Below are 25,457 nucleotides of genomic sequence, written 5' to 3'. Positions count from 1 at the left end.
GAATAGGCAATGGAATGGAGGGCAAGAAACACAGACAGAGAGTGATAGTGAACCAAGAGTAACAGCACACAATGTATGGACCCATAACCATATAAAGTGCATTTAGTGAACTTGAGGATGAATCGTCTGTGAAGACTGAGTAAGAACTAAGAAATTACTTCCTCTATACAGTGTTTTCAGGTCGACTTGACGGAAAAATAAAATGATATAGTTGAAACTGTAATGTAATTGATGTATGTAGCAAAAACGGGATATGAACCTGATTTGACCTTTCCACTTTTAGACAATGACACTTCAGTAGCTCTTTTGTAAAAAAGGAATTGCTCAATTTACTGCTAGCAAACATGGAATAGTAGCATGCTAATCTGAAAGTCATCTGTCTGTGATAGACGTCAATTAAGGCACTTATGTGCCTAATGATCAGGAATAAAAAACTAATTGCTCTATCAGAGGTAGGATCTCATCTCTACCAGTCTGTTGTGGCAGAGAGGCACTTAGCACGGATGGTTCAGGCTTAGAGACCAAGGTCATGGATACATTCTCCACTGATCCATTCAACTGAACATCTTCTGTTCTATGATTTTCTTCTTTGAACACACAGTGGTAGGCACAACCAATTATTTACCTAGCACAGACTATTGGATTTGTATTCTCAGGACTGTATTCATTTTTAATGGGGTAAAGTGGAATTATGAGTATGTTTGAGTTGCATTATCTTGGTTTTTGGATTATTACCGAAGCTAAGAATTGCCTTACAGATGAGCTGTTTTCATAATTTCTGGCAGTTATGGTAAGGGTTATGTTTATCTAGCAGTGAGAGATAATATTAAATATAAAGTTAAATTGTTTTATATTTTATACTTATGTAAGAAATATGATCGAAATTTTATATATAAAAATCTACACTGAATGATTACAATACTATGATGAAATGTTTCTGGTGTAATCTTTTCAAGTATGTCAGTGCTCCTAAAGGAGCATAAGGCAAATAGTTTAATTACTTAATGAAAATCATGTAAATCATATGCTGTAGCCTTCACAGTCATTTGATCTTATCTCAATTGAACACTTATGGGAGACTTTGGATTGACATGTTAGACAGTATTCTCCGCCACCATCATTAAAAAATGACACTGAGGGAATATCTTTTAGAAGAATGGTGGCCATCCCTGCAGTACTGTTACAGAGAAATGTAGACACTATGCCAAGGAGCAGTCTGGCATCTCGGCTTGGGTGAGAAAGACCATACCAAGACATTTTATGTTATGTTGTTGTTTGCTATGGTTGCTGCACAAACTATAGCAGATTACTAGGCATTAGCTTTCAACATGGTCTAAAGTATATAAGAGATTGTTACATATTTAACTTGTCCCTTTAAAATACCCCTTTGTGTTGTTCCTAAATACCTTTTTACCAAAATAGTTATAATAAATCTTTCATCCACGGATCCTTTCGTGACGTTGGATCTCATACACAACATGGCTATCATTATGTCTATAGAAGAAAAAGTGTTTCTCACATTTCAAAAGGTATTCAAAGATCATGTAGCTAAATTAAATTCATCAAAACATTTTGTCTGCAAATTAGCACTAATTTATAAAGTCTCAATGTCTCTTAATCTCGGATATTTGAATAGCCTAAATTACACAAATGACAGTTAATTTACTACAAATGTAGTCTCGAAATGCAAAACTGATACATTTTTCTCCTGGTTTGAAGTTCAGTGGAGTTTAATAAGAAAGCAACTATAAAAAAAAGATTTATTTGTTTGACAGTCTGCATTGTGCATGGCCTGTTTGACAGTCATGAGTGTTGCTGTCTCTTTATAAGCTGCCATATAGAGGTAAAATGGAGGGCAGATTGTGGTATAAGGGGCTTCCTCTTTAGCAAGCCACTACCGTGTTTCTGGACAGGGATCCCAAGGGGGGCAACTTACCCACAGCTTGGGGTTAATTGCACCACTGGAGGGAAATGCCGTCTCTGATTTGGTGAATGGTTGAGAAGGCGGTTTGTGACATACCACGTTGTGCGCTGTGGAGAAAGAAGCGGAGACAGGAGGAGATGCAGCCTGCTGAGAGCATCGGCTGCTGTACAGTATAAGGAAGGCAGACAGACAATAATAGATTTGCCTTTTGGGGGATTTTTACAAATATCCACTTTGATTTACAGAGCAGTTGTGAAATTTTAAAAGGAAAATGGAAGTGGCAATTATTACACAGAGTGTTGAAAAACATTTTTCAATTTGTTTTCCTTCAATTTTTCAAAGTAGTGATTTCGAAATAAAGGACTAAACCTGCTATTAGTAACAAGCAATAATGCTAACGATAAAGTGATGTTATCATGCAAGTGTCTAATATTCCTGTCGCATATTTAGCTTGTTTAATTAAAGGAGAATTGGCTGCCTTGGGCAAAGGAAGAAAGTGAGAGACATAATAACTTGGAATGACAAAGACGTGCTTGGTGGGGCAGCGGCTAGCGATGCAGTCTCCCACCTCAGGGATCTGAGTTGATAATGAGCTCAGGTTACTGTCTGGAGAATCTATCATCTTTATGCATTTATATGGGTTTCATCTGGGATCTCTGGTGTCCTCCCAGTTCTGAAAAAAATTCTAATTCTAATTTTTTGTTAAGCAAAACTACCATAAACGCTGATGAGTGTAGATACTATTTGCATCGAACACAAAAATCTTAGTCTGTCACGCTTCAGCTTTTCAGAAACACCTTTTATTTAATTTTACTTTTTTAAGGACGACTGATTTTCACACTTCATGATCTAACTCACTGACCCCATGAACCTGTAGAGGGTGGCTTCACTTACCTCGGCATGCCCACCAGGGTGACAACAGTGCATCTGTCATGGTTAAATTTCCCCCTCAGCAGTCTGGGCAGTAATTAATTTCCATGTTTAACCGGGAGGCAAAATGGTGGTGTCCTGGGACGTGGCGCATGACACCAACCTGCATCCTGGATTCCGCGGATTAGGATAATTAGCCCCCGGAAGAGTGTGTAGACAGATGGAGAGAAGAGATGATCGTGTCCATACCCATCTCTCTGTGCTCTGTTCTTAGAAGATTTCTAAATGCAAGCTGTTTCCACAGTAACTAGAAGACTCATCATGGTGTTTCAGTAGTCATGTATATTGGGCTTTACATGAGGTCTTCAGTGTCATGGATGGAATGTTCTGGCTCAAAACACTGTAAAGGTTTTATAAGAGTATATATCTACATGTTGTACTAAGCCCTTCTGTTTGCAAGTCTCTTTATTTATGGGTGCATTTTGTCTCTAGTATGATTGTGAGTGTGAATTTTTTAAGATGGTCGGTCAGAGCGAGCTCTGTGACAGCCGCACCGCTCAGCCTCCAGACTCTCTCAGGCTCTTAATGAAAAAGAGAGTGGACTTGTTGCGAGCCGCTGATGCAGAAAACATTAACTCAGCTCAGGCACAGAGGCACAAGCGAGTGCCTTAAACTGAACTTGGGCCACGGTGAAGACAGCTCGGCTCAGTAACCCTGGCTTTTCTGGTTTTGTCGATCGTGATATTGGTTGTATCACAGACGGCACAGACAAGTCACATGCTGAAATTAAATGTGGACATTTTGCATCACCGATTTGATTCATTTGGTTCCTTTTGTTTATGTGAGAAATAAGAAGTGAATATTGGCAGTATACTTTTTAAGGAAGCAGACATGATACAATAATTTATTTGTTTTTTTATATTATTTATTTATTTATTTATTTATTTTTAGAGCTGTTTTGTTGCCTCATACTAGAATGAAATTGCTGTACATCAGCTTTAATTTAATGTTTTTTACACACGTAATATATATATATATATATATATATATATATATATATATATATATATATATATATTAGGTCAACTCTCATATTAATGACATTTTATACAGTCTCTCTAGTTTGGGGCACTTTATCCACTTGGACATGGCTGCTCAGTGATATCTTGGCCAATAAAATACTGCTATGACTAATGAAAATCATTATTAAATTACTTATAGAGTACACAGCTTGCATTATGCCACTGTAATTGATTTGTTGGTCATTTATTATGTTTTACATTTGGTAGAAAAGGCTCACATTTATGAAAGAATTCTTAGGGCACTTAGGTCAAATTATACAATGAGGTATTTTTATTCTCTTATTCTGCGTGAGCTGCTATGTCATCTATTTCATCTCCTGCTTCTTGACATATCTGCTTCAAAACCCCCAAGCTACTTTGATGTATGCTGGTGTGGTGGGGATTAAAACATGACAAACAATAAGCAGCACAAAGCATGGATGTTTTATCAGGTGTTTTATAACTCGAAAGATTCATATCAAAAGGGCAAATATGGATCTAAAGGTGTCTCTCTTTACATTACAAGCCTGAAACTTTTCACCTGCTCCACAAGAGTGCCCACTGTCTCATAAGCCCTTTAAGTCTGTTGCTTAGACAGATGGTGAGTTTCCATTCGTTTAGTTTCTCGCTCTCCTCAGCAGAAATGCCAGGAGAACAGATTGACTGGTGAATGCAGTCCTGAGTGCACATGCTTGCCATGCTGTCCACCATAAGATTCCAGCAATGGGGGCATGCTTTTTGTTTATTGAATTAATTTCTTATTATTTTACTTTTCCTTATGTACTAATCTTGTTTTTCATTAGAGACTGAGATAATGGGTTTCCTATTCTGGACATATGCAAGCTCTGATGAGGCTGTACTTAAACAATACATCCAGCTGAATTTGGTCAAATTGAAATTTAATTGTTAATTATTTGAGGGGATAGAGACAGGTATTTATACACAGATTCCCTATTAATAAATCACCAGTCGTATTCCACTATAATTAGGACTAAATTTGTTGAAAGGTGACACATTGCTGATGCAAACATTTGTTTTTCATCTCAATAAAAATTCTTCATTTGCTTGCATAAAAATATTCACGCATAAGGGGAAAGTATGTATTTGATTATTTACGTCAAGTATTACTATAATTAGGTGTAGGAAAAGGGAAAAGCTGATATAGCTGAAATGATATACTGTATATATATATATATATATATATATATATATATATATATATATATATATATATATGTATATATATATACATATATATACATCACTAAAGTGCTTTGAAGGCATTACTATATACAGTACATGAATTCCACCTACTTTCAAATGTTTTATCGATGAGAGAGATTCTGTGCTTATTGTATAGAGACACACTCTAAAAGCTTTTTTCAGAGGATCAAAGCAATTTGAGTGTTACGATCAGCAGGAAAATGCTATCATAACAACTTCTCCGGAAAGCAAATAATTACATGTCAAATTGCCTGGTAAGCTATCACCTAATTCTTCTTGTCAAAAAGAATGAGAATTAATTTGTAGGGAAATATTAAGAGATGAATTATTGAACAGCTTGGTGCTCCTGCCAAATGGGCTTCAGGATTGATGGAGTGGACTTAAAGTGCACTGTTACTACACAACGTGATTTTATTTTTTTTCAGTTGAACATGACACTTATCTGGATCATGTCTCATGTCACCTGTGCGTTGGACCCAGTTATGACTGGATCATCTTTCTGCCTGTTAATTAAAGTCGCTGACACTCAAGGGAACAGAGAAAAGGGGTGCATGTCACAAGTGAATACAATTAATCGTTGTGACTCATTCAGACACGCTAGATCAGACTACACACTGTTTCTCAAGTCTCTTGGCACATCTAATGGCACCTATTTTGACAACAGAGCGTGAGTTAAAGAGAGGAGTGGTACAGAAATGGGATGGGAGGTGTTGGTTTGTGATGAGGCAGAGGAGGAGTGGAGAAAAAGCAGCTGCTTGGTGCCGGCAGCAGAGAGGAACAAAGAGTGCATAGAAAAGTGTTCTGCATGCTGCTTACAATCCCATTCACCTGGAAAATTGTAAGCATCTAAATAGCACATAATTTCAATTGTGTGGTTTTCTCTAATCTTCAGTGATTCACACATAGATTTTTCCATGTTTTTTTGTAGTTTATCCCATTTTCCCAGTATATTTCAACCTGCACAAGCGTGAGCTACATAAAGCTATTAAAGAGCTTTGGTTTCTATAACCAAAAAACAGTTTCTGCTGCCAAATAATGAACTTTGTTCTACTTTAAAATGTTGCCTCCTTTGCAATGAGTGAAATGTCAGAGCTGCCCTACAGACAGGCATTTTCATTTCACATTTCTCTCATCTTTTGGCCAGCATCTTCACACGTTAATATAATCCATGGAGCACCCTTGAGTTTGGCCATGTGGATACAGTTTGATATAGAGGCCTGCCAAACTCTATTCATTTAACTGTGTCAGAATAGCAGGGAGAACCGTGAGGGCTTCAAGCCCTGCTGATTGAGGCCAGGTCATGTCTGCTTCAAGCACAGCAAACTCCTCTATTGAATGTTTAGAGATAGTAAAGAATCAAAGAGCAAAAAGAGTAATTTTGAACTATTTTGCGTTAGAACTGTTTAATTTGGCATATTACTATAATTTATTCTAGGATTCATGTAAAGGAAGAGCTGTTTTTTGTGCACAATGATTTTTTAAAAATGATACTGTAATATCAAAATAATTCAGTTTGTTACGTTTTTTTTGCTATTCCTATGGATTTACATTCAATTAAAAAAAATCCTATAAGACCATGCAGTGATTAAAGTTTAGGCAAGAGTTTTTTACTACCTAAAAAGAAAGAATTTGGCTAAGGAAAGTATTGTAACCAAATGTTAGCACACACTCATATTTGTCAGCCATGCATGGCTGCCAGCAGTGTAATTTCACTGGGGGGTTTAATAGTATGCCATTAGAAATCCTGCACCAGGGCAGCTTCCAGTGGTAATGAACTTGTCAGCTCTGTAGCATTCTGGGTCTCATGTTGCTGTTATTATTCAATTCAGGATTGTGCTCACTTTCTATTCCCCACACTGATTCCTCAAATGCCACCAGGCCTCTTATTTCACACAATGCATATTTTCTGCTTAGTCCCACTAGACCTGAGCTACTGTATTGCTCCTTGTTTTAAACAAATTTTGCTCCGTGTTAGTAGGGCCATTATGGATTTCTACAAATGTTAAACTGCTACTGCAGATAAATGTATATGGAATTCAGCATTGCTTAGGAAAAAAAAAGATTTTTCATTTTTCAGTTCAGTAAAGCACTTGCTGTTTAGCATTTCTGTACAAAACATCTAGAAAGAGCACCTGCATGTAAATAGTGTTTAGACTAGACTGAAAAGACTGATTGACAGGCAAAGTTACAAACATTTATATGTGTCTATTTGTACTGTACATGTACACCAATCAGCTATAACATTAAAACCACTCCTTGATGACATGAACAACAGTAGGTACAAGATGGCACATGTCAAGTTAAGACAGCAAGTGAACTAAAATCAGTCCTGGAAGTTGATGTGTTGAAAGCAGGATGGACAGCTGTAAGGTCCTGAGTGATTTTGATCAAAGGCCAACTTGTGATGGCTAGATAACGAGGTTTGTACATCTCCAGTACAACAGGTTTTATGGGTTGTTCCAGGTATGCAGTTGTTATTACTGACCAATAGTTGTCCAAGGAAGGACGACCAGTGAACTGGTGACAGGGTCATGGGAGACGGAGGCATATTGATTTGCATGTAGAATGAAGGCTAGCTGGTTATCTGGTCCGATAGCTGAAGTTAATGCTAGCTATAATAGAAAGGTGTACAGAACAAATGTCACAGTGCATCACAGCTTGGACACCTGAGCATCACAGCTGGACTATTATGCAATAAAAGAAAGTGGTCTAGGTCTAATGAATCATATTTACTTTTACGCTTTTATGTGGACGGTCAGGTGTGTGTGTGTGTGTGTTGTTTACCTGGGGTCAAAAGATGGCACCAGGGAAGAAGGCACATGCAAAGTAATTTAATGCATATATTATAGTCAACAGATTTAAATAAAAGCACATTCAGGCTTACAGATTACAATACAATTACTGATCCTAATTAGATTATTTTCTATTGTAGTTTTGATAACAGTGGTTAATGCTTCTATTGTCACCAGTCTCACTTGGCTCATTGATGCTGGCAGACACGACAGTCTGACTTTGCTTGCTATAAAGCTTTTAATGTACAATGGAGAATATTTGTGATATTCTCCATTGTAATATTGGAATCGATATTTACAAATCTGTTAATAAAAAGAAATGCTTTTGTGTCTTCTGAGATTTACACATGCAAAGTCATAGTTTCCAACTATATTTGGTTAGTGGCATTGTATATGATAAGAGGCAAGTGTGTAAAGATGTGTTCTTTAATGGGTAGCTAAATAATAGGCTTGTGTAGGCCCAGTGTTACACTACTAACAAAGCGTTACTGCTTGTTAGGTGTCAGGCAGCACAGCTGTCAGTGAGGAAGCCCACTGCATGTTTGAGATTAGGAAGAACAGAGCGAACATTCTGTACTGTGCAACTAGCGTGACTTCTACTTGGAAAATTGCAGCAAAAATTGATGTGGAGAATGTAGACTGCTCACATGCCAGACAGTCATCTAATAGGGAAGAAGATAAAGGCTCTTAACACGTAAAAAAAAAAAATAGATATTATTATTTATCATTCTATTGTTTACCTCATTATTGATATATTCAAGAATAGCCTTTATTTAAACCTTTATGGGTTAAAGATTGTACCATTAGTACCATTACATAGCAGAGGTTTTGTATCCATTCAGAAGAATAATTTACATCTGATTTGCTTAAGTTCTTAACATGGATCAGTTTCTATTATTTCAGTTTAGAGTTTTTGAAAAACTCTCCTATTTTGCTTAAGAGCCTATTTTCTGGAAGACCTAATGGATACTAAGACAGTCACAGACTAAGAAAAATGATAAATACACACTACTTATGACATATTACCCAAAGAACACACTTTCCAGGGATCACTTTCCAACGGTTATTTGGATTGCATTAAAACCTTAAAATAGCCAAAATAATCAACAGACCTCAGGATTTTAATGAAGCCCAAAAGCAAGATCCAATTTGATCAAGTTTGATAAACCATTGATGGAAAAAAAATCATACTTAAGGATCCAGGATAATGAACAGTACATGCATTATAGAATTTTCCTGGAAGATTTATTTCCTAAATGTTTTGATGTAATGCAATCAAATAGGACAGGTTCTGCAGAGATACATGTGCTTACATATACATTTTTTGATCAAACAAAAAAGGTTTGAAGAAGGATGGGAAAATCCTCTTACTGAAAACTCTCCCTAAAGGGGATTAACACTGTTCTTAGCTTTCAATCAAAGGAGTGAATATGTCGATGAAAACAGTGAATAATGTATTCAGAACAGTGAATAAGTCAATTTACATGTGGAATGCTTTTTTGACCCAAGATATTGATGTCATTAGCAATATTGTGCAAGCACCATAAAATTCTGAGTTGGTCTTTCTTATATCATAGATTTTTTTCTTATCTCTTGTGCATTGTTTTTATTATGTGAAGAACTATACCTCCTCATAATGCAGAAAGTGGTGTATTGTGGACTTGTTTGACTTGAACTGAGCAAGTAATAAAATGTGTCCTTGAACAATTGTCAGTTCTTCCTGCCTGAATTCCTGTGTAGACACTTAAGGCACATTAACTCACGTCATGTCAGTGACAGAATTCCTCTTGTGTTCATTTAAATTGGTAAGAACTCGTGCAATCAATATAGTGCAGCCACTTCTACAGGCTTTAATTGGCTTTGAAAAGATGCATTCAACATTCAGAGACAATGGATGAGCCGTGATAAAACAAAGGCACTTTATCATAAACGCACACCTGTAAAGACAGTGTTTGAAGTGAGACGACAATGTTAAGAAAGCTCTCATGGCACTCAACAAATGACTAGTCTGCTGAATGAGATACATATCTTCTGACAAATATTTGAAGCAGAGGTTTAATTCTACCTCTTCTGTAAGCATATGTTGTAGTTATTTTAAAATGCATTTACATGATACTCACAAAAAATGATGTTCAGTGCATAGCACCGCATGATTGAAGACTACAACATGTGTCAGATTATTTTTATCTCCCTGTGATTCAACCATGCTTCTACAGTATATGAGGCAGAAATGAGTAGAGAAGGATACACAAATGAATTTGACACGGAACATGTAAAAGCGGTGCACACTGATTTCTCTAGATTACATATCCTCTATTTTGAATGGTTCATACTAATTATATTGGTTATATTAGTGACCTTGTGAAATTAGAGAAAATGTTGGGTTATCCATATATTCCTAAAGCGCACAGTGAACCAGAAAAGGTATTAGTGCATAAAAGTTGAGACCTAAATATTATATGACCACTAAAATTCAAGTTATTCAGAGGTGGACCCAATGTCATACACTCATTTATTGGGTTTGTTCCAGGGGATGTTAAAACGACCGGAGAAAAGTCCACTCATTTTCCATTTTAGTCGCTCCTGTCCTAGAAATTAGCCAGGGGTGTCTCAAAAGATATGCCCTGACCCTCCCCCAGCATTAGGTTTGCATGGGAACAGCCTCTTTAGTCAAAAGTGGGGCAATTTTATATTTAGTCTTGTCCGCTTGCACCTTGAAAATGGGGTAATCTAATCTCTAGTTGGGTGGACAGAAGTTCAGCACTTCAATATAGGCTCGTGAACTCTTGTCCTGGGCACTCAGTTCTCACTGATCAACGCATGGTAGGGTATGACCGCTAGATGATGAGCTTAATAAGGTGTGTCGGGAGTAGGGAATCCTTGACTTATATAAGCCAGCACCACCTCTGGCTATTCTAGAATATCTTTTCTAATATATTTAAAAAAAAAAAAGCAGTTTAGTTTTTCAAGCCTAGATGTAGAAAATGACAGCAATAAAAGTCATTTTTGCCTTGTAAAAACAGCTCTTAAGGAACCAGCTGAGTAAATTAAAGTATTCTCTTTTGTAGCAGAACAAAGACATCTTTAAAGAGCCAGCTAATCATGTATAGTCCATAAACAATGTTAACACTTTCTCCAACAAAATTGGAAATACTATTCACTTGCTAAACTCAGTTTAGATATTAATTGCTTCCTAAAGTGTAAAATCAATGTCAATTACACCACCCTTAGTACTGCCAGTGTGTAGTGGTTATCTTACCCTGTGATCTGGGTTTTGGAGATCCATTTTCTTCATGGGAGTATTTGACCCTCAGGATACATCCGGTCTGCTGTTTTTGGCTCAAGAATTAAAAGGTCTGTTAGTGTCGCCTTAATGAAAATGATGCCCCCAAGCTGCAGAAAGAGGTGCACACACACACACACACACACACACACACACACACACACACACACACACACACAGATGTCTGTTGTTAGAACTTCCTACTGTTTCTCTCTTGGAGACTAAAATAGGATTGTGTGTCTCAGATGCTTTTGTCAATACCCAGATGGATCGGATGATGAATTGTTTGAATAGGGGAAAGGCTGAGACGACAAATTCTTAAAATTAACAGCACACACTGAGTGCATTTTCCCTGTCACATTTAGCCACTTTATTCTTTGTTCATTCATAGCCCTAATTTTGTGAACAGTTTTTGAGTCTTCTTGTGTGTGTGCATTTTCAGAGAGAAATGTCATGGTGTGTGTGTATGTGTGTGAGAGTGTGCGTGTTGTGGAGAAAAGGAATAATGGGGTAAAGTGTGCCAGCTGGGCTGTTAATGGAGCTCAGTCTTCATACTGGAGCAAACTGGTGAGTCTTGAAATTCAGAGTGTGTGTGGGGCAAAACATGGTGCCCGAGGGAATGCAGCTTTCACTGAGCATAACATGGAAAATAACCTTTACATCATCAGTGAAGCTCTGTTCAAATGAAGCTAATTTCAAGTTACTGTTTATTGTTTGTCAGTTATTTCAGGAGCTGTTGGGGTGCAGTTTAGAGTTTAGCATTTTCATTATAAGCATAGACACCATGCTGGGGATTTGTGGTAAATCTAGTTTAATGAAATGCAGCCACAAACATGGATACATACAGTATATGGTTATGGATATACGCTAGTGTGTTTTTCTTTATTTACATGGATCTAAAGAATTGTTGCTGTGATTATAATAGATGGAAAGTGAAATTATTGTATTATAAATAAATCCAGTTTTAGTTGTTTTTGTTTTTTTTTAAACTTTGCACACATACCACATGAAATTTGCTGTTAGTGGCACTGGAGATAACAGAATCATGTCCATGAAATGCCATGCAGTGGGTGACATTAGGTCCATGGCCACCAGCGACAGCACTCACAGCTGCTGCTAATGAAAAAGCCTGGCTTCTCTCCTGCTGAGATCTCGCTTCTTTGTCTCACCATGTATGATGATGCCAAGCATTTGATTCTGTTCCCATGTGCTGTGTCTGTGTGTCTGTCTGTGTGTCTATCTATGTACATGCGTGCGCATCCTCGGCAAAATTCATCTGACACACGACAATATTCACCAGACATTCTGTCACTAAAGCTCCAAACCTTCATGATAACAGTTAATGATACACTAGCCAGTGTTGAATAAATTGTGTATTATATTCTCTGAAAGATATAAACCTCACATATTTTAGTGTGTGATAGGCATGTTTTGAGTCCACCCTGCTGGTTCTCCGCCAGTGTTTTACTTAACTCTCATGTGGATGTGGTTCTCAATGTCACTCATAATGATGACTTTGTGTTTTTGTCTCTAGTGGAAATCTTTTCGTGAACTGTGTTTAACAAATGCATATGAATGAGCTACACATGTCCAGGTCTGGTGTGGAGGAGAGAGAATTAGGTCTGGGCTTGAAAAGCAAAAGAACTCAGTGTGATACAGGGCTCAAATAGCAGCTCTGCTCTGTCACATTATCCACTGTGAATGTTTCTGAATAATAATGTGATCATAAACCTTGCTAAGCTGGATAGAAGGAAAGAGAGTGAGTGAACGAGGAAGGGAGAGTGAAAGCTGCGATAAATTGCGTGAGTAGAGTCATTTGAGCATAAAATTAGATTTTACAAATATGTTGTTACCTGGCAGTTATTTGACAGCAGGGATATTAGTGCATTCTGGCCTCTATGAGTATTACTAATCACGTCAAATAAAAAAGGAATATGAGCATATTACACGTTTGATATAGTCAGATGTATAGCTGATATAGGAAATGGGAAAATGGGACATAATTTAATTATATTGTGTTTTCTCATTACACATTTCCAACATATTAACCCATGTCACATACCATATGTGGTTAAATGTAATGTTGTTCAACATGAAATTAGAAATCTGTACTTTAAAATGACTTTAAATAGTGCCGATAGCAAAAGGGGCTCCGAGTGTCAACCCTGAATAAGCAAGGGATTAAAATTAAAAAGTGATAAAAAAAAATAAAAATGATTTATAGGGGAATAATGGAGCACTTTGCAAATTTATTTGACTTCAAATCTTAACTTAAAATGGAGAATGTCAGTCTAAATGGGCAGCATTTAAAAATATGAACAAATCCTAACATTCATTAAATCACACCTTTTATGTGTCACATCACCAGTTCCTCACTTGTACTCACTTATTACTCTCCCTACAAATCGTCTTCATATTTGATATACATGCTAAATGTAAATAACAACATTACACAGTGACAGATTTTAAATAAATGTGCTTATTTATCAAGTGATTGAATTACATTTCTTGACAGTTAAGCACAGAGGAATACCACACTACATCTTCAGGTTTCTTTTGAGGATATGGAAATGGAATAAATGCTGTGTTCAGTGTGATTGGTCAATGTTGTGCACAATGCTGGTAGTTTGCTGTAATTGTTTAGTACTAGCCATTGTTGGCTCAATTCTTCTCAGCCATTGTGCAGCAAAGTTGCATTGTGCTTCCGGGGAGCAGTGGAGCTATTCACAGGCAGCCTGGGAACCCTACCAGAGAAGGACATGAATACAAAAGAACTCGATGAAATTGCTCAGTTTGCTAGCATACATTCATCCAGAAACATAATGATATTGTCTTGTTGTGCAGACCCAGGCACAGCTCATAACCGCCTGGATGGGGGAATGAACAAGCTTGAACGAGGAACATATGGAGACAAAATTGAGTGGGCTAGAGAAAACAAAAGCTTAGAGAAAACTGTATGGAGATTTGAGTACTTCAGCAAGTCTAAATTCTTAAAAGTCTAAATAGTTTGTGTGCTTAAACTGAATGATCTTTATGATAATGACAAGATGACAAGAAGATGACAAGATGACAAGAAAAACATTAACCATTTTGATGTTGGCTATGATTGAATCTAAGAGTAGTCTATTTCTATTTCATGATAGTTAAAGTCTGGTTGCATTTTTTTTTAGATCTATACAGCCTATACAACCTATAGAGATGAATAGATCACTAGATCTAAACATTTTTACCTATTGAGGTTGAGGATATTGATATTTTCAGTTGCACAGTTAATGAAGCCTATATCAAAATATTGTTCACTATGTATGCTTTGTTTGATAGTAGAATATGAAATCTATATATTTTTATGTTGTACTGTATAATGGTTCATGAAGTAAGCTGAAATAAAGAATGTAAACATGAATCTAGACTCTCAGGCCTTTTACCACAAAACATAATATAGTAAGGCTTGCCTTTTGGGACAGTACTGTACATACGACCATTATTCCTGGTCCATCATAACAAATTGTCCTTGAATAAATCAGATTTATGTTATTACAACTGCAGCTTTGTTTTAGGATGACAGCAAAAAATATATTATTATATAATAGAAATACAAATAAATAACATTATGTAATAATAATACATTAATACATTAATATCTGTAATGTATTAATTAGCTCAACCTTGTGAGGTATTATTTAGCTCAACCGTGCAGTATGGCATCCTGTGAATACCATTTTGGATATGTTTAATTTCAGTGAAATATCTGAAACCCATTCATTCACATTCTAAATAAGCTCACTAAGGGCTATATTATGAAAAGCAGCAGCTGTAATGAGTGCATGTTTTCTGCTCAGGCTATGGCCCAAGAGATTAATTAAGCTCTTTTGTAGTTCTGCCTAGGAATAGGAAACAAGTTAATCACAAACAAAATTGACTAATGTTAAGGAGGAGAGAAATCTCACATCAAACATTTACAGCTCAATTTACTTTTGGCCTTTTAGAGTTATCATTAAGTAACTTAAGCATTGACACTTAAAATTCTACTAACATTATCCTATTCAGCCCTGTTAAATTTTCGTTCGTTTTCCTTTTGTTTTTCAGTCCAGTTTTCCTACTCCATATTTGACAGAAAAATCCTTGCATTTGACAGAAAAATCCCTATTTAAGACTTTGCATTATGCTTACGACAAGGTATTCTGAAAATGGCAATTTGAATTATTCCATGATTTCTTTTTCCTCCCAAGGAGCTGGTACCCAACATGTTTATTAAATTTGTTAAAGTGCTTCCGAGCAATGCACATTTTATCCTCTTAACAGTCAAATTAGTATATACTCCAGCAATTACTTAATGTACTCTAATGAGATTTCCCTGCAAAACGGCAGGATTCATTTATTTTAATGTGCCAAGCTCCTTCCACAGAGTTTATGCATTGCCTCCCTCTGGAATGCGAGTGGGGCTGGAGTCATAAATAGTGGAGAGTGCATTGCTCTGTAGCTGCTGCTCTGAGCTCTGAAGTGGAAGACTGGGATCCTGTAGCAACTGATGCTTAGGGAAGATCACAGCACTTCAGGGAGCTGATGACCCCTGCTGTGGTACAAGAAGCTGCAACTTAAATTAAATGCTTTTGGGGTGATGGCTTTGCTTGTGTGTACAGTTTAACATGGTTTATGTCATTGCTGATCTGTGTGCTTTCTAAAGGCTTTAGGTTAAAATATTTGTTGTAAACATAAAAATCTAATATTACGTTATCGAATCCCAAACAGTGGATAGTTTCCTTATAACCTTTACTTAGCAGAGAGGCCCCTGGATTTCAGAATTGATTGTTATATCTAACTTGTTTGGAGATGCTGAAGTTTATCTAAAAGTATTAATAAACCTTAAGGATGTTGAATAATTATATGGCTCAATACAAAGCTCAATTACATGTGTAAAATCCTTGTACATCAGAATAGCCCAAAAGGCTTTATTCTGCTTACACAACATTCATTTCACAACAATAACAATTTTTAATATATAGATAAGAAAATTCTACAACACAATGCAATCTTTAATTTGTTGTCAGTTGTGGATTGTTTCTGAGACCAATTATTTACTGTTATCGCTCATGATAGAGCAGCTACTGTATAATCATTTGCTCACCAGCCATCTTTTCTTTCTCTTTTAAAGTTAATAAGCCAAAAAGAAATGTATCTAGTCCTTTCTCCTGAAAACTCTCCTGTGTCTTGCAAATTAAATCATTACAAAGGACTGACAGCTGAACTTCCATATAATAATGACACATTAAACAAATAATTTAATTCTTTATTATAAGGTGTGTGTCTAAGATACAAGTCCCTGTGAATGAGCTGTCACTATAGTAATGATAATGCTTTAATTTAAACATATATCCTGCTGCAAGAGAAAATGAATGGATACCTTCTGATTTAAGAATTCAACCGTGTTGTTCTACAATTACTAACACCATTTAATGAATTTCTAGTATCCCAGTATATTGTGAAGTAAAGTAGCTGAAAAAATGTTTGCACAGGTCCGTAAAGATCTAACATTCCACATAATAGTCCATTTTATTATAGACCTACTGCCCTGAAAATGGCTTGGATCCTTTGATGGGCCTATTTGCTTTTTTTCCTCCTGTCTTGTCTGCCCTCATCTCCATTATGGCTCTGAACTTTAAAAGCCTGAGCTGAAACTCACAACCAGGACCCTGAATGCATTCAGACTCCATCTATTTGCTGAGTAAATCTAATGTGGTGCCTTATGGCACACACAACAGTTTACTTGATACATTACAGCCAGAGGTTTAGATCCAGAAGTTTTGATGTAGGACTGAAACACAGTTTTGTCTGGTTTGCTCTGTGTTAACATAGTCTTCTGTTTGGTTTACAGGAGGGATTTTTGAACAAACAGATGGGCCAGTCTCACTTGTTAGTGCAGAGGAACTGGCCTTTAAATTTGCTGTCAATAACATCAACAGAAACAGGACATTATTGCCAAACACAACATTAACATATGACATCCAGCGGATTAATATCTACGATAGCTTTGAGGCCTCAAGGAAAGGTAAGTCAACTCAATCAAATAAAGCTAATCAGACTATACCATTGAAATAATTGCAAAAGTAGATAACGATAATTGCAATAAGTGATCAGTAATTTGTGTGTAGATGTCCAGGAGCTAATTCTTTTCAGTGATTATTAATGTTTTCTTTCCAAACCTGTATTCACTGATTAATGTCTACTTTTGTTTAGTCAAACCATGTCTTTTATTCATACACGTATACACTCATACACACAGGTATTTTATTCCTGTCTGAACATGTGTTAACATGAGCTTTACTCTTGTCAGCTTGTGACCAGCTGTCTTTAGGTGTTGTGGCCATATTTGGGCCATCACATAGCTCCTCGTCAAATGCAGTACAGTCCATCTGCAATGCACTGGAGGTTCCGCACATCCAAGTAAGGTGGAAACATCACCCAATGGACAACAGAGACGCATTTTATGCCAACTTGTACCCAGACTACTCCTCCCTCAGCTATGCCATCTTGGACCTGGTGCAATTCCTCAAGTGGAAAACAGCAACTGTGGTGTATGATGACAGCACTGGTGAGATATAATACCTCCTTGGTTACACACACACACACACACACACACACACACACACACACACACACACACACACATACACACACACACACACACAAAATCTATTGCCACTCAATATTTGAGATTTATTGTGTAAAATGTATTCTGTGGTAATAAAAAAAAAATAAACAGCGGGTTTTTAAATGATAAAAATGTTTGGTTATGCATATTCTGTACAGGTTTGATTCGACTCCAGGAGCTAATCATGGCCCCATCTAGGTACAATATAAGGCTGAAGATCCGGCAACTCCCTCTGGACACTACTGACACCCGTCCGCTTCTGAAGGAGATGAAGAGGAGCCGAGAGTTCCGCATCATCTTTGACTGCAGCCATATCATGGCTGCACAGATTCTTAAACACGTCAGTTTGCATGCTTGTTTTTGCATGACATAAACCACTTTCTTAACCATGCCTAATATATACTGATGTCATAAAACAGGAATGTGGAATTATTTATTTAAAGACATGTTGGCATATTTAGCCAGACTCTTTTTGAGCTGACACCTATTGGGTAAATACCATCTTGGATGTTGACCTATGGTTTCCTGGAACCAAAGAGGATGTTGGATAAATCACTTTTCATATCAAAGTTATATAAGACAGGTAAGAAGCTTAAAGTGCAACAGTTTTATAAGCTTCTTATTTCCCCAAAGTTTTTGACTGTTTAAACTCAAATCATTCTACCCTTACTTTGATGAGTTTAAACTACCAACAGTAGTTTTCTAGGTCAAAAGAAAGACCTCATTATTTCATACTAGAACTCATGAGCAAGTGGTTTCTATAACCCTGATTCTTCTGGTCACCTGTCTGCAGCCTGCCTTTCTGTGTAAGCTTCACCTGAACTTCTGTCGCTACATGCATTTCCCTTCGGGCCATAAGGAAATGGGAAATGTGACAGGACAGGAAGTGTGTCGAAGCTGTCTGCAGGCCAAATCCCATATGGCTTTAAAAACCAGAGCGATATGTGTATGTGGAGGGAGGGGAGGCAGGAATTAGAACGGACACATACAAGTAAATATTACAGAAGCAGGTAAAATCAGACAGCCCGGATGGCTCATGACGTCCGTACATTCCCTTAATGCTAGTGTGGTAGACAAGATGGACCTTGTTCACTTTGTGAAGTCTCTATTTTTGTTTGAAAAAGAGAAAAAGACATACCTGAAAATTTACTTTTAGTGGTTGGCTAAACCTTGGGTTTGCATCACAACAGACGGTTTAATTTTTAGAGGAAATATTGCCACCCTGCGAAATCCAGGACATTCAGAGGGGATTGAAAGAGTGTCAAAATTGCTGGTGGAAGAGTGCTTGTATAACTGTTGCTTTCTTGATCCATTGAACAGACAAATGGGGACAAGACTTTAGTCAAGTTGGATTTTGTCATCTGTGTGTACCTCTGACCTTTGCAGTAAGTGTGGTATCAGACATGAGTCAATATGGACATAGAGTCCACTGGTTTTTATCTGTCCTGCAGTTGTAAATACATTTGGTTTTCCCTAGCTTTTTTGACTTGGTCGTTTATATTGATTGTAAATTGAGGTGCTGACCTTTTTCATTGTCTTGCATTTATCTCTCTCTCTCTCTTTCTCTCTCTCCCTCATTTCCACCTCCCTGTGTACCTTTTTTCCTGATGCACTACTCCAGGCCCAGATGATGGGAATGATGACAGAGTACTACCACTACATCTTTACTACTCTGGTAATATTCCAAACTCATTCGAGCAGTTTAAATCTAATTTATTTTCATCCTGATTTTTTTTTTTTGATGAATAGCTTTTAATTGCCAATAGGCACTGGAGCTACTCCATAATAGCAAATTTGTTTGACAAATCCGCAGTGTAATGGTGTCTCCGGTATCCGTGTGTAAATAACCACCCAGCTTAAGTCAACAAAACTCTTTGAAAAGCTTCTATAAAGGCACAGATAGTCAATTGATTGTGTAAGCTAAGAGTTTAATTGAGGTAGAAATGCTTAAGCTATTAACCCAGCATTTGAGTGCCCTTTGAATTAAAACCGTCCCAAATGTTTACAGTGATATTCTGACTCAACTCTTTAAATGCCAGCTCTGCCTCTCCTGTGCAATTCTGAGTGCCCTTTTATTGCTTCTGATGTATCAAACTGCAAAGCAGGGACACTAGGACCAATAGCTTATTGTACCCTGTTAAAGGATTATTGTGCATCACAGTCTGAATACAAATCATCTCAGTATTTGCACATTGATATTTAAGCTAGTTATTATTTACAGAAAAAAAACAGGCACGCTTTAACAGGAATGAGAATTTCTGTATTCTTATACTTAAAGGAATCCGCTACGGTTTCAATAAATCATATAACTACAATATGTAGTTTTTGTATTCTGCAGGAAAAAAAAAACACATGCATTAGGTGGTGTCAGACACATATTGAGCTACACATTACATGTGTAGGGGTTATGATAGACATTGTCAAAGAACATATGGTCTCCTTTAAACAGTGGAAAGATAAATCAATGACAGAAAAATCTGGTTTGCAACAGCATCAGTCATTAAGGAGAGCGTAGTCAGAGACAATATGAACGTTAGTCCATGAGTCTCCCGCAGTTTGTTAGAGGGCTTAAATCTATGCCCAAATGACCTGCTAAGTGTAAGAGTAGGGATCATAGTAAATGGTATGTGACAATACAAAGTGTGTCAGTTTGCTCACGGTCTCATTTCAAAATAATCTTGGTTCAGTGAAACTAAGCAGAGGTAATGTTCTCTAAATATGACAGATAAACTATAGAACTGGAAGACTATGATGGATGAGCTATACAAGAAATATTGATATTAATGCCAGTGATGTTAATATGCACTGCAGCATACATGGTGTGCTTACAGCAGATTTTAGTTTAAGTATTTCACAATATATAATATATCAGAATTACTATATCTACTATATATTACTATATCAGAAATCTGTTAAGTCTTAAAAAAGCTTTAGAATGAATTTCTAAATTTCAGTTACAAAGCCTCTAAAGATTAAGCATTTTTTTTTTCTTCATGGTCAGTAATATATATAAACATATAAAAGCCATATATTACCAATTAAAGTCTAATAAAGATCCAAAACAGTAAGTTCACTGACATGAAGATGAATAACTGAGCAATCGCCTTATTGTGTTTTCGTATTTATGCACCGACTTCATTCCTCAATTTGAGCAGCATGAAAATAGGTGTTCTGCTGTGTATAAGTCCGTGTTTACTGCAGTAAATCATTCATACACTGCAGCACAGGAACACAGCTGTAATACTTTGTCAAGTGAATTGTGTTTCAGCATTAGCTGTTTTTCTATCTATCTATCTATCTATCTATCTATCTATCTATCTATCTATCTATCTATCTATCTATCTATCTATCTATCTATCTGTCTGTCTGTCTGTCTGTCTGTCTCTGTCTGTCTGTCTGTCTGTCTGTCTGTCTGTCTGTCTGTCTGGATCTATTCATCCATCCATCCATCCATCCTTCTATCTGCGTGTGTCAGTCCAACCATCTGTCTATCCATCTATAAATCCATCTACACTTTTACACATCTCTTTCAAGGCATATCCATGTAAGGGCTTATAACTCTGAGATATGTGACTAAATTTTAAGCACAGACACCAAGATAAATTAATATAGTGTAAAAATAGACTATTCCAATGCAAAGTATAATAAACTAACTCGATATCTACTTAAGATTTCTGTCACAGCCTAGAATTTATTTCCTAAATAGACGTTGTGTGAGGTGATAAAAGAACATATCATTTCTACAGCAACACAGCTACACTCCACTGGAATTTGGCTTTAATGTTTCTATTTTATCATCTGAGAGGAGGAAGCTTCTGACGTATCAGACCGTGAAAAGTCAACAGAGCTGCCTCCAGGACTAATAGATTCTTTTCCTTCTTTCAAATGATTTGCCTTTTTTTCTTTGTCCCCGTAGCTATTGTATTGGTAAGTGTTAAGGGTTTATACTTCTTTGAAAAAAATAAATGTGTTCAGTCATATTTAAGCGAACATATTATGTATAGTGTATATAAATGTTATGTTTCTCATCAAAACATGATTTCATTGCTGATACTAAACTTAAGTTCTTTAATGAAAGTCCTTCCGTAAGTTTCCAATTACAAGATTGATATTAACATAATCATAGCATTAACATAAACCAATTAAATTATTAAATATTGGCACTGATAGAAACAATCATTACAGAATTAAATTCAGGTGTAAATATAACTTATATATAAGAATATATCGTCGCTGTCAGGCGGAATCCTCGTATCTCCAAAACCGTTATTTTTCAGGAAATTAAAAAAACGCCGTACCTTATCTGCAGTGCACAGGGTTTAGTCCACGTTGCAGTGGATTGTCTTGCGCTAAATTCCTGTCCTCAGACGAGCACCAGAACTAGCGGGGGTCAAGATTTTTTTTTCTTTGAGACCAGTGTTTTGAAGACATTTACCTCAGAAGACGTGTTGATTCGTTGCGACTCTTCTTGAGGAGAAATATGCCGCGAAGCTCTCCCACGGAGTGAAGAAGAGGTGGACAGTTGAAGTGTCCAATGGAGTTATGAGATTTGCGCTCAAGCTATTTTCAAGACTTTAGATTGGTTAATAACTTAATAATTGGTTAATAACAGACCCACGTGGGCACTGACCAATAGCATCGATATGTGAAAAAATATGAAATTGACCAAATTTGGACATACGAGGTTTCCGCCCGACAACGATGATATGTCATTTTTATAAATAATAGTTTCACACAGCCCAGCTTGTTAGCAAGCTAGGGTCAGAGCCCATCATCAGCCCTGATACATGCACCTGGAGCAGAGAGGGTTCAGGGCTTTGCTCAAGGGCACAAAAGCAGCAGCTTGGTGTGCTGGTGCTTGAACCTCCGACCTTCTGATCAGTAACACAGAACCTGAAACGTAGAGCCAACAGTGCTATTCTGCTAATGATGGAACACCAAAGTCTTTTAAGACATTTTAACTCTTACATCTTTATTCTAGTTAGGATCACAATGTTTTAGTTGGATCCGGAGCCTATCCCATGAATGCTGGGCACATGGCCAGAGTTTGCCCTTGATGAGATTCATGGCACGATGTACACACACATTCAGACAGTCATTCACACATAGGGGCAATTCATTTTAGCCAAGCCACCTACTGGTATGTTTTGGGTGATATAAAGAAACCAGAGAACCTAGAGGAAACGCACAGAGAGTAGCCCAAGTACAGGGGACCTGTATGAGAGATATAAGGCAACAGCAGTAACCATTTCATCAATATACCACCAAATTTATGTCTCCAGTTGTACATTGTCATAGTTCTTAAATAATTTGGGATGCTGATCATCTAATTTAGTTGTTTACAGACTGCTCTATAACATCTATCAGCATTGTCTATATCTAATAAACTGTATTTCCCCCCTTTTTTCACACAAGTGGTTTCATTTTTATAGGTTTAGTTGCACATCATTGCTTCAATATGTGAAATTCCAATCCTTTATTCATGCTGTGAAAAAGGCTTTGAATCCAAAGACACTGTGATCCATTTCAGTGCCAGGGCCATATTCACTATCGGGTGGCATACTTATGGATGGTTGCACAGAACCAGAACAATGAACACAGGATTATTGAGGAAATAACTGTTTCAATCAGCTATTGAGAGGCTGACTGTTGTCTCTGATATCATATACTGAGGTTTGTGCAACCTACACCCCCTCATCCTCTATATCTTTGCAGCCCAGAAATACAGCATTATCCTCACTGTCCTTCATTTTCCCACTGCATGTCTTTTTACCCTTGCTATATCGCTGCCTTTTATTATGAGACAAAGATTCAAGCAGCCTTTTCCCCCAGCAACAACAAGGTTCAATTCAACCCTGGATAAAGGTTGTCTTTTCTCTTCTCACTCTTCTTTCCTTTCCTTTTCTTTCTTCACCCTTTTTAGGATCTTATGGCCATCAATCTAGAGCCTTACCGTTTCTGTGGTGTCAATATGACCGGTTTCCGCATCCTAAATGTGGATAATCCTCAAGTGGCTTCCATTGTGGAGAAATGGTCCACAGAGAAGCAGATCCCTCCAAAACCTGATTCTGGTCTGCTGGAAGGAATTATGACGGTATGCTTTATTTTATATGCTTATTGTTTGCTACACTCTAAGCTCCTCTGTTTCTGCTAAAAGAATAACATACTGAATGTTGTAGAAAAAACAACATATGCAATAAGGATGAAAGAAAATTAAATTTTGCATAAATGTGCATAGGTTCTTTGAAGACAAGAAACAGATTTCTCTGTTTTAATTAATTCTGATCCTTAGATGTATGATAAATTTATTATATTAGTTCTTAGAGGAAATATAGGCTATGTGAGACACTCTCTAGTAATAATCAGGCAAATGAAAGATAAAACAGTACTTTAAGGCTACCAGGTCACATAATCTGTATATTTCTGATTTCATTGTCTACATTTATTAAGGAAAGCTTATTAATGAACATTGAAATCACTCATCAGTTGTGATATATGGAAACACTGATAAAAGGATTAAGGCTTCTACATGCAAGCAAAATTCATTAGGAACATTTATAATGTCCTATGTCTCTTTGTTGTATTTATCAGTTACTATATTTTACAGAAGTTTATATTCTCCCAGTGTATTCCCAGAGGTCTGACCGACACAAAATGCTTATTTTCTGCATTGAATTTTCTGTGAATAGTACAAGCACTTAATTATCCTGGAAATGCTATACACATAAAATCCCTTAACATCTTACTATAAATGTTAAGGCAGTGTACCTTTAATATCTTTTTTGCTGAACTGGACAGTTCCAGTTACTCAAACAGCTCATTGCATAGAATGGTGTGACATAAATAATGTAAAACTTCTTGAACTTTGTTGTTTACCAGAGAATGTAAAAAAGAAAAACACCACCTGATGTGTATTGAGCTGCTCTGCTGAGATATCAGTGCATGCCAGAATCTTTGCTTTCCCCCCTCCTCCTGACTTACATGCTTTTGATGCACCTCTGCTAATGGTGCAGAAACACGGGTGTGTTGGTCGGCTGCACGCTCTGCTGCGTCTGCTCATGTCAGCTGAAATAGTGTCCTGCTTTATTTCAGACAGATGCTGCTCTGACATATGACGCGGTCCACATTGTATCCGTCTCCTACCAGCATGCACCACAGATGACAGTCAACTCACTGCAGTGTCACCGCCACAAGCCCTGGAGGTTCGGCGGCCGCTTCATGAGCTTTATTAAGGAGGTAATGACTGCAGCCAAGGGTGGGGGCATTGTATTCCTCGTTCCTGTCCACTGGGATGCACGTTCACATCTGGCTAACATATGTTGATGATATTTAGAAGTAATTGTTCAGTGCAGGTCAGTATGAACTACAGGATTGTTTGCAGAGTTTGACATTAAGCCAGCTTTGTTTGCCCGATTAGTTTAGTTAAAAGTGCTATGTTAATATTTTTATTCATATCATATTTGTTGGAATAAGTTTCCTTTAATTTAAGGTTATACATCTGCATGAGAAAAATACAGAATTTGTTTTTTCTACTTTTGTATATACAGAAACATTTTCTCTTGCTATGTAGTCAGGCTTTTTGTCTGCACCTGAAAAACATGCCAGAATAGAACAAGTCCTCTTGATTTAAAAAAAAAAAAATCCCTTTTTCCCC

General features: G+C 37.0%; 1 protein-coding gene across 2 annotated transcripts in view; it reads left to right on the top strand.

Moving 5' to 3' along the window:
- The window catches only part of grik3 (glutamate ionotropic receptor kainate type subunit 3), an 81,475-nt gene that overhangs the window by 21,145 nt on the left and 34,873 nt on the right, over window positions 1-25,457 (top strand). Inside the window, exons 2-7 of one of the 2 annotated variants that reach the window (XM_060869989.1) lie at window positions 17,027-17,200; window positions 17,486-17,743; window positions 17,962-18,143; window positions 19,425-19,478; window positions 23,727-23,897; window positions 24,896-25,039. In XM_060869989.1, the coding sequence (XP_060725972.1) occupies window positions 17,027-17,200; window positions 17,486-17,743; window positions 17,962-18,143; window positions 19,425-19,478; window positions 23,727-23,897; window positions 24,896-25,039 (983 nt within the window). The remainder of the gene's footprint in view (window positions 1-17,026; window positions 17,201-17,485; window positions 17,744-17,961; window positions 18,144-19,424; window positions 19,479-23,726; window positions 23,898-24,895; window positions 25,040-25,457) is intronic. The other variant, XM_060869990.1, reaches the window with a different exon arrangement.

Source organism: Tachysurus vachellii, chromosome 5 (assembly GCF_030014155.1).
Source record: "Tachysurus vachellii isolate PV-2020 chromosome 5, HZAU_Pvac_v1, whole genome shotgun sequence".
NCBI classification, from domain to species: domain Eukaryota; kingdom Metazoa; phylum Chordata; class Actinopteri; order Siluriformes; family Bagridae; genus Tachysurus; species Tachysurus vachellii.
The sequence above is the reverse complement of the archived record's forward strand: the minus strand, read 5'-3'. Positions and strand labels throughout refer to the sequence as shown.